The 15,468-nt window shown below is 38.4% G+C and overlaps 1 protein-coding gene across 1 annotated transcript in view; it reads left to right on the forward strand.

Moving 5' to 3' along the window:
* Positions 1–15,468, forward strand: part of LOC126191417 (dedicator of cytokinesis protein 9) — a 374,795-nt gene that overhangs the window by 143,744 nt on the left and 215,583 nt on the right. Inside the window, exon 14 of the mRNA XM_049932289.1 lies at positions 45–298. Within this exon, the coding sequence (XP_049788246.1) occupies positions 45–298 (254 nt within the window). The remainder of the gene's footprint in view (positions 1–44; positions 299–15,468) is intronic.

Genomic DNA, 15,468 nt, shown 5'->3' on the forward strand with positions numbered 1-15,468 from the left:
ATTTAGTTTTTTGCTCCTCACTTCAAAATGTTTGTTGTTAACAGATACTCTAACAACAACACTTGCTCCCCTTAAGCCATTTCCTCTCCCACCAACAAGTGAACCAACTCTAGAAGTAGTAGAGTTTGAGGGGAGTTCCGAGAAGGATGTTCATCCATTTACAACATTTGTGAATCATCTGTACGTTTACCCTAGAAGTCTGAATTTTGATATGCAGAAGAATTTTACAAGGGCAAGAAACATTGCCTGTAGAGTTGAACTCAGGGATTCTGATGAAGATGGTGCAGAACCTCTTTGTGTAAGTAATTTTAATAAATTTCATTAGCATCATTTGTCAAGTTACAAACAAAGTAAATTTACTAGTGCTTACGAAATTATGATAATTATTGTTTAAAATTTAATTATTGTTTGCAAAGCATTGCCGTCAATGTGAAAGGCAATAGAACTACTTGTAAAAATTCTGTGTGCTACCATTTCCCTGGTAAAAACAACACTGAGAAATGTATGTGAGTCCAAACAGAGCTGGGATCTCATGCTGTCACATACGGTGTTTCCTTGCCTGTGGCTCTTCATTAGATTAAAAGAAGTAATTTCTGTTTGTAGTATTGAATTAAATGCATAACATAATAACTCCTAGAGGTGTAGTGACTGGTCAGTACTTATCTTCAGGTGGTGAAATTCTACATATTGCTCATAGATGCATATAGAAGGGAAGAATCTGTAAGTTCCCTCTTCAGTGAGTAAAAAGGGCTAAGTTGGGAAGGAGACATAGGTCACTCAGACCCCATGTTGAGAGCGACCCTTGTGAGGATGAGGGGAGATAAACATGAAGGGCAAGATGTTTGAGAGTGAGAGGTCAAAAATGGTATGTTGGTATGAATTGTGCTAGCTTAGGTAAAGAAATGATAGCAGAACATAATGAGAGATAAAGAAGAGAAATGAGAACTGAAGTGAATTGTGCACCAAGAACTAAGAGTACGGAAAAAAAAGGAGATGCGGGGGGAGAGACAAAAAGAGAGAGAGAGAGAGAGAGAGAGAGAGAGAGAGAGAGAGAGAGAGAGAGAGAGAGGAAGGGAGTAGGAAGTGAATATAAACAGTAAAAAACTGAACATAAAGAAATGGAAAATGCTGGAAAATAATTGATCAAAAGTGAAAAAAATGTATGAAAAAGTAGAGAAATAAATGGAGGAGGTAGTTTGTTAATCAAGGAAAAGTCTTAGATGGTGGCAAGACGTCAGAATATGTTTGAGTGCAAATTTTAATCTTCAGAATCCAGGGAAACTACTGTTGGATGAGAGGATCCAAATTAAAATGTCCCATTTTAAAATGACTGTTGTATTCATCAAAACTAATATAAAGCCAAGCATCCAAGGTAGCAGGAAGTGAACCCCCTACTATGGAATAATAGGTTATTTTCCTATGTTAAAAATATAGTCCAGATTATTGTAATTCTGAAGGATTATAACAATCAAATAGCATTTCCTGTCAACATTCTCACAAAATATCTGTCATTTTTTATGTAATTGAAGCTTAAAAATCATTAAATTTCAAGATATGGTAATGTGATTGAAAATGCTGTGTTATTAGGTGAAGATCTGGTGACATCAAATACTGGGAGTGAGACGAAGCTATACATGTGTTATAGGAGTGTTTACTGAAGATGCTAGTGTTTTTCAGTAGTTTTTCTACAAACAGTTCAGTTAATTTAGTGATGGAAAAGACTTTTACAGTAATAGTGGAAAGCATTTTGTGAAGGCTGATAGTGGAAACCTTCTATAAGTTGACGCATTTATGGTCCCTTCATTTTCCAAGAACAAATAAGGGGCATGAAAACTGTATTGCGTAGTGACTTGGACAGAAGTGCTGTGACGCAGCAGTATGTCACAGAATTGTCTTGAAATGGAGGGAACCTGCAACTGGGTTATTTGCTCGACCCATGCTGAAAAGATTTTCCAGAGCAAGTTCAGAAAGATTGCACAATAAACTACAGTGGAAACCTTTTCATTCAGGAGATGATTATGGTTGTTAATTGGTGTGGTTGTTGCCATAACTACTACTGTTTTCCAAGTACCTCTTTTCTCAGTTTTCAAATTTTCAGACAGCATAATAACGGTCATGATGAACTGAGGAGCTTCATTGTATTTGCCTTCAATGGCTTTACACATTGCAGTTTCTCTGCTCCTCCAAGTCATTAATTTAAACCACCTGGCAATTATGTCTATAAAATATACAGCTGACACCTAGCAGAACGTTAAGCTACCTGTAGTTCTACTGCATATTTACCTGCTGCTGAAACACTGTGATTTAAAAGTGCTTAAGCAGGACCAACTTTCATTTTATCATAGGTTCCAAGGAATGTTCAATTTTTCTCTTTGTCAAAATCATACAGCTTTACAGCAGGCTCAGTAAGACACTATTGTCTTCAGTGACTTGCTTGGGAAGAATAATGTAGTCGGATATTGTTAAATGGTTTCTCAAATTCTTCAGAATAAGAGCTACATCAGGCATGAAATACAGTTTCTTAACACCATCCTTGTGATTTATTTCAAATTGATTGATTGTAAAATGAAGCTAATGAATAAAAATGGGTATTAAAATGTAATGTGGTATAGAAATAAAGCCTTCTACATAACTGTATTACGAATAAAGTAAACTTGAGAAGACAATAACAAGGAAAAAGGGGAAAAAAAGCATTCACCGAATGAGGATCAATCTTGTGAACATTAGAAATCTACCACGCTACCCATTATGCTACAAGGGAATATTTATTTGTGATCTTCACAGAAATAAACACACAGTGACCAGTATCTCATTTGGATCCCCACAAGCAAGTTGAAACCACATTTTATATATCTTTTCATTTTTTGGAGCATTCAGAAATAATTTTTCAGGAGTTTGTACATTAGATCGAAATCTAGGCAGTACAGCCCACTTGAAATGCCTGGAGGTTCTAAAACATGTACTGAAGAGATTTTATAATCAGTTGGTATATTCTATGTATGTACGTACAAATGCAGCTCTCCATGCTACTCTATCCTGTGCAAGCTACTTCATTTCCCAGTACCTACTGCAGCCTACATCCTTCTGAATCCGCTTAGTTTATTCATCTCTTGGTCTCCCTCTACGATTTTTACCCTCCATGCTGCCCTCCAATACTAAATTGGTGATCCCTCGATGTCTCAGAACATGTCCTACCAATCAATCCCTTCTTCTAGTCAAGTTGTGCCACAAGCTCCTCTTCTCCCCAATTCTATTCAGTACCTCCTCATTAGTTATGTAATCTACCCATCTAATCTTCAGCATTCTTCTGTAACACCACATTTCGAAAGCTTCTATTCTCTTCTTGTCTAAACTATTTATCGTCCACGTTTCACTACCATACATGGCTACACTCCATATAAATACTATCAGAAACGACTTCCTGACACTTAAATCAATACTCAATGTTAACAAATTTCTCTTATTCAGAAACGCTTTCCTTGCCATTGCCAGTCTACATTTTAAATCCTCTCTACTTCGACCATCATCAGTTATTTTGCTCCCCAAATAGCAAAACTCCTTTACTACTTGAAGTCTCTCATTTCCTAATCTAATTCCCTCAGCATCACCCGACTTAATTCGACTACATTCCATTATCCTCATTTTGCTTTTGTTGATGTTCATCTTATACCCTCCTTTCAAGACACTGTCCATTCCGTTCAACTGCTCTTCCAAGTCCTTTGCTGTCTCTGACAGAATTACAATGTCATCTGCAAACCTCAAAGTTTTTATTTCTTCTCCATGGATTTTAATTCCAACTCCGAATTTTTCTTCTGTTTCCTTTACTGCTTGCTCAATACACAGATTGAATAACATCAGGGATAGGCCACAACCCTGTCTTACTCCCTTCCCAACCACTGCTTCCCTTACATGCCCCTGGACTCTTATAACTGCCATCTGGTTTCTGTACGAATTTTAAATAGCCTTTTGCTCCCTGTATTTTACCCCTGCCACCTTCAGAATTTGAAAGAGAGTATTCCAATCAACATTGTCAAAAGCTTTTTCTAGGTCTACAAATGCTAGAAAGGTAAGTTTGCCTTTCCTTAATCTAGCTTCTAAGATAAGTCTTAGGGTCAGTATTGCCTCACGTGTTCCAACATTTCTACGGAATCCAAACTGATCTTCCCCGAGGTCGGCTTCTATCAGTTTTTCCATTCGTCTGTAAAGAATTTGCATTAGTATTCTGCAGCTGTGACTTATTAAACTGATAGTTCAGTAATTTTCACATCTGTCAACACCTGCTTTCTTTGGGATTGGAATTATTATATTATTCTTGAAGTCTGAGGGTATTTCGCCTGTCTCATACACCTTGCTCACCAGATGGTAGAGTTTTGTCAGGACTGGCTCTCCCAAGGCTGTCAGTAGTTCTAATGGAATGTTGTCTACTCCGGAGTCCTTGTTTCGACTCAGGTCTTTCAGTGCTCTGTCAAACTCTTCACGCAGTATCATATCTCCCATTTAATCTTCATCTACATCCTCTTCCATTTCCATAATATTGTCTTCAAGTACATCGCCCTTGTATGGACCCTCTATATACTCCTTCCACCCTTCTTTGCTTAGAACTGGGTTTCCATCTGAGCTCTTGATATTCATGCAAGTGGTTCTCTTTTCTCCAAAGGTCTCTTTAATTTTCCCGTAGGCAGTATCTATCTTACCCCTAGTGAGATAAGCCTCTACTTCCATACATTTGTCCTCTAGCCATCCCTGCTTAGCCATTTTCCACTTCCTGTCGGTTTCATTTTTGAGACGTTTGTATTCCTTTTTGCCTGCTTCATTTACTGCATTTTTATATTTTCTCCTCTCATCAATTAAATTCAATATTTCTTCTGTTACCCAAGGATTTCTACTAGCCCTCGTCTTTTTACCTACTTGATCCTCTGCTGCCTTCACTACTTCATCCCTCAAAGCTACCCATTCTTCTTCTACTGTATTTCTTTCCCCCATTCCTGCCATTTGTTCCCTTACGCTCTCCCTGAAACTCTGTACAACCTCTGGTTTAGCCAGTTTATCCAGGTCCCATCTCCTTAAATTCCCACCTTTTTGCAGTTTCTTCAGTTTTAATCTACAGTTCATAACCAATAGATTGTAGTCAGAGTCCACATCTGCCCCTGGAAATGTCTTACAATTTAAAACCTGGTTCCTAAATCTCTGTCTTACCTTTATATAATCTATCTGAAACCTCTCAGTATCTCCAGGCTTCTTCCATGTATACAGCCTTCTTTTATGATTCTTGAACCAAGTGTTAGCAATGATTAAGTTATGCTCTGCGCAAAATTCTACTAGGAGGCTTCCTCTTTCATTTCTTAGCCCCAATCCATATTCACCTACTACGTTTCCTTCGCTCCCTTTTCCTGCTACCGAATTCCAGTCACCCATGACTATTAAATTTTCATCTCCCTTCACTACCTGAATAATTTCTTTTATCTCATCATACATTTCATCAATTTCTTTGTCATCTGCAGAGCTAGTTGGCATATAAACTTGTACTACTGTAGTAGGCGTGGGCTGCGTGTCTGTCTTGGCCACAATAATGCGTTCACTATGCTGTTTGTAGTAGCTTACCCGTACTCCTATTTTTTTATTCATTATTAAACCTACTCTTGCATTACCCCTATTTGATTTTGTATTTATAACCCTGTATTCACCTGACCAAAAGTCTTGTTCCTCCTGCCACCGAACTTCACTAATTCCCACTATATCTAACTTTAACCTATCCATTTCCCTTTTTAAATTTTCTAACCTACTGCCCGATTAAGGGATCTGACATTCCACACTCCGATCCGTAGAACGCTAGTTTCCTTTCTCCTGATAACGACGTCCTCTTTAGTAGTCCCCGCCCGGAGATCCGAATGGGGGACTATTTTACCTCCGGAATATTTTATCCAAGAGGACGCCATCATTATTTAATCATACAGTAAAGCTATCATATTGTTGTTATTTCATCACAGGTTTTCCATTGTTTGTTATAAATAGGTTTATAATTATTGATTGATAAAACAACTGCAAACTTTCTCTGTTGTAGAGTAATTCTTCTCAGAGTAGAAGAATATTTTGAAAGCAAAAACAATCATTCTCTTAGCTCCTTCCTCAGCGTGCACCAAAACTGCACTATTCTCATAACCACTGGTATAAATGTGTAGTTCTTTGTCAGATTTCTCCCCAAAAAGTGCCAGATCTGGTGAAAATTTAACATATCCCTGCAGTAGTTTTTGTAGTGATCATGCCTTGTAACTGATATCTTTTATGAAGTGTCTGTAGTAGGAGTAAGTCTGCAGCTTGTAGTCTACTAGTGGTTAGTATCTCTGCTTCTAAATTGCAGAATACAGGGTTCAGTTCTTGACCAGGTTGGAGATGGTCATCACTTGAGGACTGCGTTTGCTTTGTCCTAATCATTTCATCTCATCTTTATCAGTTCGTAAATTGCCAACGTGGCATCATATAGAAAGACTTGCCCTAGGTGGGCCAATAATGCTGTACGATAATTTCATTTCATGTAGTAGGAGTACTTTCAGAAGTAACTTGTCACATTAAATGTGCCAGATAGTTAGAAAATTAGTTGTGGCTTTTACTTTTTGTGGGTCAAGACAGACTCAATTTATGTCAACTTGATGCCCCTGATTTTTATTTCCTGGGCATCAGAGGCAGTTTCTCAGATTTAGTTGAGACCTGTGTCGTGGACACACTTCACTTTAGTTATCAAGCAGCTTAGGTGCTCTACAAAACAACAATGACATTTGGGTAGGGAATACATTTCTTCATTTTAAGATGTCAAAGGATATAGCCTGTTATTCATTCAGAGATGACTAGAATGTTGTGCAGACCAAACAGCATATCTTTGAAGGCATAGAGACCATCAGGTATTATGAAAGCAGTTTCCTTCCTGGTCATCCTCGACAACCTGATCTGACAATATCCAATCTGTCAGTCTGCATATAAATGTTTTGTTTCTTTCAGACAATCCAAGGTGTTATCAGTTCTTGGTAATGTGTCATTTGTGATGTCAAGTGCTGGTTGATAGACACAGTAAAAAAACACACACACAAATTCCAAGCTTTCGCAACCCAAGGTTGCTTCATCAGGAAAGAGGGAAGGAGAGGGAAAGACGAAAGGATGTGGGTTTTAAGGGAGACGGTAACGAGTCATTCCAATCCCGGGAGCGGAAAGATTTACATTGGGGGAAAAAAGGACAGGAATGTACCGCGCGCGCGCACACACACACATATCCATCCGCACATATACAGACACAAGCAGACATATTTTTCCCATGTGGAATGTTTCCCTCTATTATATACATTTTATTTTTTTAAAATATAATCTGCACCAGCTGAAAATGTTAAAATATTTACATGCATTACTTCAAGATCTAATAAAATCGGTAATTTTTTTTTATATAGAAGGCTGTGAGTTGCTGTCTTATAAAGGTTAACAGTGTTGGTCATGTCCAGAAGAGGATGGACACCAGGTTGAGGAAGTTGAAACAAAGTTTGAGAGACAAGAAACTTTCTGATGGTAAAACTGTAAGAGGCAGGCTGACAGACAAAATGATTGATCAACTACAGCAGTATTATGGGATGGCCATAAGAAATAATACTGAGGATTTGTTAAAAATGAAGCAGGCAGTGTGGGCTACTTTCTTCCATAGACTGTCAACAGGTGAAAAACGAGTACACCACCTTTGCCCTCTTGGACCTGATTCATGGTGCAATTGCTGCAAAGCCCAGTACTCAAACAGTTCATACAGCCATAAAAATTCCATCCCAGCAACAGTCATGGATATCATAAAACCTATTTACAGAGATGTGGCAAATCCTGAATTGCTGAAGAAGTGTCTGCATGGGCGGACTCAAAATCCCAGTGAGTTGTTCAATAATCTTATATGGACTCACTCACCAAAAATTTTTTTGTTGGAATGAAGACACTAAAGTGGGGGGTCAGTGATGCTATTATTGCTTTTAATGATGGCAACATTTGTAGGGTGAAAATGCTACAGCATATGGGAATTAATCATGGAGCAAACTGCATCAGAGAACTTGAACGGATGGACAAGGTTTGCAATGATAAAGCAGGCCATGCGGATCAGTTGGCCACTGAGGAGTCCAGAAAGAAGAAAATAAGAAAAAACTTGGAAAAAGATCAAGAGGATGATATACAGTACAGCTGGGCTATACTGTCGAAGTAAAAGTAGATTTTAGCAGTAACATCATTTCATCCTACTTGTTGTGTTTTTAGCAACATGGTCAAATCCCTGTAGCCTTTTTGTTGGATCCTGGCCAATGTATCCTGAAAGACACTGCTGGATCCTTTATGTTCATCTGACTCACAAGTGCTTTTGTATCCATTCATATCTTGAAAATGTGGCCTGTAGGAAGAATATACTGTTCATGTTTGGGTTTCTGTCCATGACGACAATTGTTTTTGCAGAATCTTATTGAAACCATGTGACATCAGCATCTGAGATACTCAGTGTCTCCACCAAACTATGACATATGCAATTTAGATTAAAGTACCAGTTACACGAGTAGGATCATCGACAAAATCTAGCACTTTGGACTGAAAGCATGCTCAAAAGTACAAGTGGAACTGAACATCCTACTTCAGTAGAGAGTGCTCCTGTTTAGACATATGCAGAGATCTTTCAGCGTTTGCAAGGTCCTATAAATAAGTTCCAGAAACCACAAAATGTTAATTTATAAATAATTGTAGGAGATGAGAATAAAGCCAGTGACCCAATCTTTACCACCCAGTTTCTATAAATGCTATACCATGGCCGATGTTGCACAGTGTATGATATTACGATATAGCACATGTTCAGTAACTATATATTTGGCATCCACAAGGTAGACAGTTGTCTCCATCCTTTCAAGTGTGATGGTGGTCATCTCTGTACAGTAAGCTGTGCACAATAAATATTAGCTGATAAATAATGTGTTGCAACCTCAGCTGACAAATCACTCCATACCTCTCCGTTGGCAATGTTGCGAATGATCAATGCTGGAAAGACCACATTATTCAGCAGACAGTACATTGCTACCTCACACAGTGCAAGGATTGGAGTAAATTATGTGATCAGAGTTACTTATTTTATTGTTGTACAGGCCAATAACAAGTTGTATATTTAGATGCAGTGTACACTTAATAGTACCTACAAAGTCCAGACCCTAATAAAAGTACCATGGAGTATTTACAACAACAACAACAACAACAACAACAACAAAATTGAACAACTACAGCAACAGTAATGGCACCAGCAACAAGAGATTCAACAGCAGCGGCTGCTGCTGTGCTATCAGCAGTGACAGTATGTGGGAGGCATGACCACACTGCAATAGTGACACCAGGAGCAGCTGTGTACCTGACTGGAAGCAGAGGGATGTCCTATCATGTAACTACAAGCGAGTGTTAGGGCATCCCCCCCCCCCCCCCCCCCCCCATGTCAGTGACCACCACCAGCTCTACCTGCACCCGAGGCATGATTCTGCCTGTACTTGCAGATGCAAGTCTGACAAATCTTATTACCTGCTGCCGCCTCCTGGGGCTGTGCCAGCAGCACAAGTGATCGAAATGGCATTTAATGCACTAGCTCTTTGGACAGATTGTGTGTTACTGTGGTTCACACACGTCGAAAGCCATTTCGTCATTGCTAGGATAACACAAGACTTCACCTAGTGTGCACATGAGATGGCAGTACTGGATTAGCTAGTCTGCCAGTGAGGTTAGTGACTTTATCACAAACCTGTCTGCTTCTGGAAAGTACGAGTTACTAGAGGTTGAGCTCATTTGGCAGCCTTTCATCTATGACATGCAGTGCTTAGGACAGATGTTGCACAGGGAGGAAACTGACGACAGAAAACTGTCACAGTTCCTGTGACATTCTACATCTTGGGCTCAAACAGATGTTCCGGAGCCTCTCCTATGGTCCATATGGATCAGTAGAATAATTTGTCAAGAGAGGATTCTTGGAATAGGTATGTAGGTCTGCAAATATCATATGGTTAGACAAGGATCTTGGGAATGTTAGGAGGATGACTGTGTAGGCCAGTTGGAGGGGATACTTAATGGGAGAAAATCTATTTCAGAGATTTTCATGACAAAGAAGATCCTTGGTTTAGTACCCTTAGGGAGTTGGCATTGGAGCAGATAAATTTACCATGTATACCTGTGTGGTAGGATTGAGATCATATTCATGACAGATACTTTACTGTAATTGTTAATTTGTTTGATGTTGGCCAGATGAATTGGTACCAAGAGTACATAGCATGTGGGAATGAAGGAATACTTCTTTCATCCTATGAATATGCTGACAAAAGACAGGACCATCCTGATTTCTATAGTTGTCCCCCTGATTTATTTGTAGTCTGTTCCCTAATGGTGAAAGGAGAGCTGCTCTTTCTCCTCGAAATTGGTGGATCCTTCATCATGTAGATTCTGTGTGACCACCACATCACCCTTCCCTAATCTCCAAGTTCTTTGAAGAGGGCTGGGAGTGCAGTGATGTACTTTTTTGGGTTTCTGTTGGAATTGCTGAAAGCTGTGGCTTCCGAGAGCATGTACTGGTTAGAGACATTTTGACCATATATGAAGATAGTATCAGTTCCCGAATGATGAGATACCATTGATGACCGTGCAGCTTCTCTAGAATGAAATGATAATTAAATCAACACCCTAGCTGCAAACAGGTGTTGATATACATCATTGGGAACATGTTGAAAATGTGTGCCCCGACCGGGACCCGAACCCGGGATCTCTTGCTTACATGGCAGACCCTCTGTCCATCTGAGCCACCGACAGCACAGAGGATAGTGTGCTTGCAGGGACTTATCCCCTTGCACGCTCCCCATGAGACCCACATTCCCAGCATGTCCACACCGCTACATTCGTAGTGTGCCTAATAGATGTTTGCCCATCACTCTCATTACTCGTGGCAGATTAATCTACCAAGTCCCGTATGAGTTGGGGCATAGCGCGTGCATTCGCACAAGGACAATGGCCGGGTAGCCATATTTTAACTGTATATGAAGATAGTATCTGTTCCTGAAAGAACAGATTGACCAAACTGTTTCTCCTAAATATCCTTTCTTCCAGGGGAGATAGTGCAGCAAGATATGCAGACAGCTTTTGTGAAGTTTTGAAAAGAGGAGAAAGATCTGGCAAAAGTAGAACTGTGAGGGGTGATTGTGCATGATGGCTAGTTCTGTCAGCAAGTACATGCCTGTGAAAGGCTAAGTTCCAGGTCTGAATCCCAGTCTGGCACACATTTCTCATCTGCATAAAATCTTCATTTACAAAACCTGATGCGAGAGAATTATCGTATTCTCCTTTACATACTTCAGGAGCAGAAAAATGTGACCCACACTTCAAACATAAACTTTATGTTAACTTTTCTTCTATCACTTTGTGATAGAATAATTTAATATTTAAACATGAAAAGCAGTAAGTGATGTATTATACAAATATTTACTTACTACAAACTAATAATCCTGCCCACCTGATGATGGATTTGTAAGCCGAAAATCAGTTCATAATTAATAAAGTGTTCCAGCACATAGTTTGTGTTTTCACACTTAAAAAGAATAATTTTTATATCAGGCAGTTCTCTAATATGTAATTAAACAAAACTGGTCATATGCATAAGGCGTTTAGTATTTCATAACATATTTTAAGATTTTCTGAGTTCAAATTCCTTTCATTAGCTTATATTGAGAAATTTTTATAACTTCTTTTGTCTTTCATAGTACACTGTTTTATTTTGACAGTGTGTCATAATAATATACCATTCATTTAATTTTGCATTACTGCACGTTTTTGATAAATCTGTCTTTTCTAGGGCTATAAAAACTGCATTATTTTTTCTTTGTTGCCATGACTTTCGCATAATTATTGCACATCACCTCCAAATTTTCATTCACAATCCTTTGTCATATTATTCTAGGATTACCAGAGGCTACATTTTGAAATCATCATTGAGGAAGAGTTTCGTTTCTCTGAGCTTCCTAGCACTTTTCAGTTTGTCACTAGACAATGTTCATATTCTTGTCTCAAAAGGGCTATAAAATGATCTAATCAAAACATTTGATTGCAGCAGAAGAGATCCAGGTTTTACTTGTATGGTAATTAGTGTCACAGTGATTTGTGGATGTAGATGCAGGAGAGTGTAAGTTTGACATACAAAGATATTAATTATATTACCAATTGAAACTATGAACATCACATACATGCCCCTGCCACCATCATGTGATGTGATAGCAAAATATATATTGCAGAGAGCGGGGATACTTACGATTCCATTGAATGTGAAGTATTTTGAACCTAGAATCATTCTTATAAGAAGTGATTAGACATGGACATGAAAAATGTTTTAACATTCAACCTCTGGAACATTCTGTAGTTGCACTGACTTTTCCTGTGTGTGTTGGGTACTGTAAAGTTGGTGGCTATTAACCGAAACTTGAGCATTGAAGGACTTCAAAGAGATGTTTGCAATATCAAACCTTCCACAGGAGAAAAGCATTTTAGGGAACTTTCAACAAAATTTAACAGAAATCATTTACTACTGAGCAAGGTAATGCAATGGTTAAAGACATTGGATTCACATTCGGCAGAAGCAAAGTGTGAATCACTGTTTGGACTATACATTCAGGTTTTGTTGATTCCCTTAGTTATTTAAGACAGGTGCCAGGATAGTTCATTCGTAGAAAATACAGCCAATTTCTCCCCTGTCCATCTCATAGCCAAATGTGTATTCCATGTTAATAGAACACAAGGGTGTTTTTTTTCTTTCTTTTTAAATCATGATCTTTCCTTGTTTTTGTCATTTCTTTCTTTTTAAATCATGATCTTTCCTTGTTTTTGTCATTTGTCCTATGTAATACTCTTCTTCCTAATGATGTTGACAAATATTTTAATCATGTCCACTATGCAAATACCCATCCAGCTGTCCTCTGTCTCCAGTTTTTGTATTGATGCCCCCATCAACCAGGCTCATTAGCAGATTTTCAGTATGATCATTGTCTGCATCACTGTTACTGACTCTTCAGATGAGGTGACAAAGGATTGTACCACTTATCACACGGTGATATACTGGCTTCAAGTGGTTCAGTCTGTTCCCTTGCCAGGCCTATCATTTTCTGAAATGATGTTCCACCCAATATTGCTCCCTGATCATGCGGAGTACTTTTTCAGTATTTCTCAACTTTTGCAATATCTTCATCAGACACTGAACTCATGTTGAATGCTAGCTCATAGACAACTGCCATTCAGCTTTCGGTGTTGGTTATGGAAGCCTGCATGGGTAACAAAAAATACCATCTTGCGGAACAGACTGTTGCATATAGTAGGCTTTATTATGCAGGTAGCTAAATTTTTCTTTGAAGCACCAGTACCTCCTAATTTGGCTTTGGAAACTCAGTGTGAAGCATTTGAATGGTTCTAACCATCTGCCTGCATCTATGTATTTTTTTATTTGCTATTATCTTCTCTTCCAACCCTCCCCCTCCCAATTATTTTTTCGCTTATGTAATTAGAAACTTCTCTTGTTTTTCTTGACACATTCTGTTTTTCGCAGAGAATTTTGTTTAGGTACTTCAGATCATGTCCTTAAGCTACAAATGCCAAACAAATTCGGTATAATATGACGTGGAAGCACGAACCATCTGGAGCACGTAATACTTATGATTTAAAATATGAAATTCTCTAATTGCTCTGACTCCCTGAATGCTCTTCAGGTGATCTAGGGCATTCTCTTTTCATTGTGATGTTTGTAAAAAAGATAGGATTCGGTTCAGTACTAGTTCATCTGGAAATTCAAGGCAGTGAATTGGATGATTTAGCAGTGAAACAGTGATGTGCAGAACCTACTTTGTCACAGGTCAAAGTTTCCCTACCAGCATTGTGGAAAATTAATTGAAATGATGGGAAAAAAATTGAAACATTATTCATTTCTGTGGGTTTGATTGGTCCAATTCTAGGCATTTGATTGCTCCAGCTCTTTGCCGTTTTTAAAACAAATGTACATTTTGTTGCTTTGTTTTCAGACCAACTATTTTTGTCAGAAAGTTGATAACTTTTTCCTCCGAATGCTAAAATATTTTGTGGACTACCACCTACATAGAGAGAAAAGACCATTGTAATAAAATAAGAGAAATTGGAGCTTGCACAGAAAGATTTAGATGTTCATTTTTCCTGTGTGCTAGTTGAAAGTGGAGCAGTTGAGAAGTAGTTTGAGACCGGTTCTGTGAAAATGGTCCTGTGAACCCTCTGGCAAGCACTCAAGTGTGAATTGCAAAGTTTCCATATAGATGTAGATATGCAGATGTAGAGTGATCACTGAGGCCAGCAAGTATTATGCAGCCAGCAACCCGACTGTGGTGAATCTCTTTCCAAGCTTCAAAACAAAATGAAGTGCCACTAAATCCTCTCAAGACTGGTTGTTGCCCTCCAGTGCATGGATTCCTCCTCAAACAAGAATAACCAATACTGTTTGGCACTTGTGGCATATGATTGTCATTATTCCATATATCAAAGAGTATCCAGTTTGCAGATGGAAGGGCAGCCCATAGTGTAATTGGGGACATGTTCTTTATTTTTGATTATCACAAGTGCTATATCAACCCCTATTAAATTTTGACTCATATTCCCAGCTTTTACATACTTATTTGTAACCCCTCTCACTGCATAATTCTTTCAGTTTTCTTTTTTACATCTATTTATACATCTACCCTTTTGTAACCTTTTCAGTAAAGTATTATTTTGTTGTTTTTTTAATTAATTTTGTTTTGCTGTCACATAGAATTACAGCAGTTGAGATTTCAGCATTTAGAGCAGTTGAAGACAATGATTCTACGGATAGAAGAGAAATTAACAGAAGAGAAGAGTGGCTTGGAGTCCTTTTATTAAAATGGAGATAATTTTCTAAATGAGGATTGCATTATGTAGAGAACAAAAGCTTTCAATTAGTTTCTATTCACAGTTTGGGTTTATAACAGTGACACATGAAACTGAGTTGTGTCCAGTGAGCAATGAATAGATGTGTCTTATGAATTGCTACGACAGACAGGAATACAAATAAATGGATCAGGGAATAAACTAGATTTCAACACACAAATTACGAGTAGGATGAAAATAAAATGGGTGTGGACAGAACATTAAATGAGGTGATTTGGATGCTAGTTGGACCAAGGAAGCTCTTTGATGGATTCCAAAAGATATGAAAACACCGGAAAAGTCTAGAGGAGGATGTTACACAACAACAGATGTCAAATGGCTGGTAACTAACCATGTACTTGTATTAATCTATTGCAGAAGCCAGTGACTGTTCTGTCACATTCCCTGAGCACATGTACAGCAATAACATTATTTCCTCTTTTCTGCTGCCACAGCTGTTGGTTTCTATTTCCTATTCTGATCTGTTTGTTTTGAGTACCACTGTGGATA

The sequence above is a fragment of the Schistocerca cancellata genome, chromosome 6 (genome assembly GCF_023864275.1).
Source record: "Schistocerca cancellata isolate TAMUIC-IGC-003103 chromosome 6, iqSchCanc2.1, whole genome shotgun sequence".
NCBI lineage: Eukaryota > Metazoa > Arthropoda > Insecta > Orthoptera > Acrididae > Schistocerca > Schistocerca cancellata.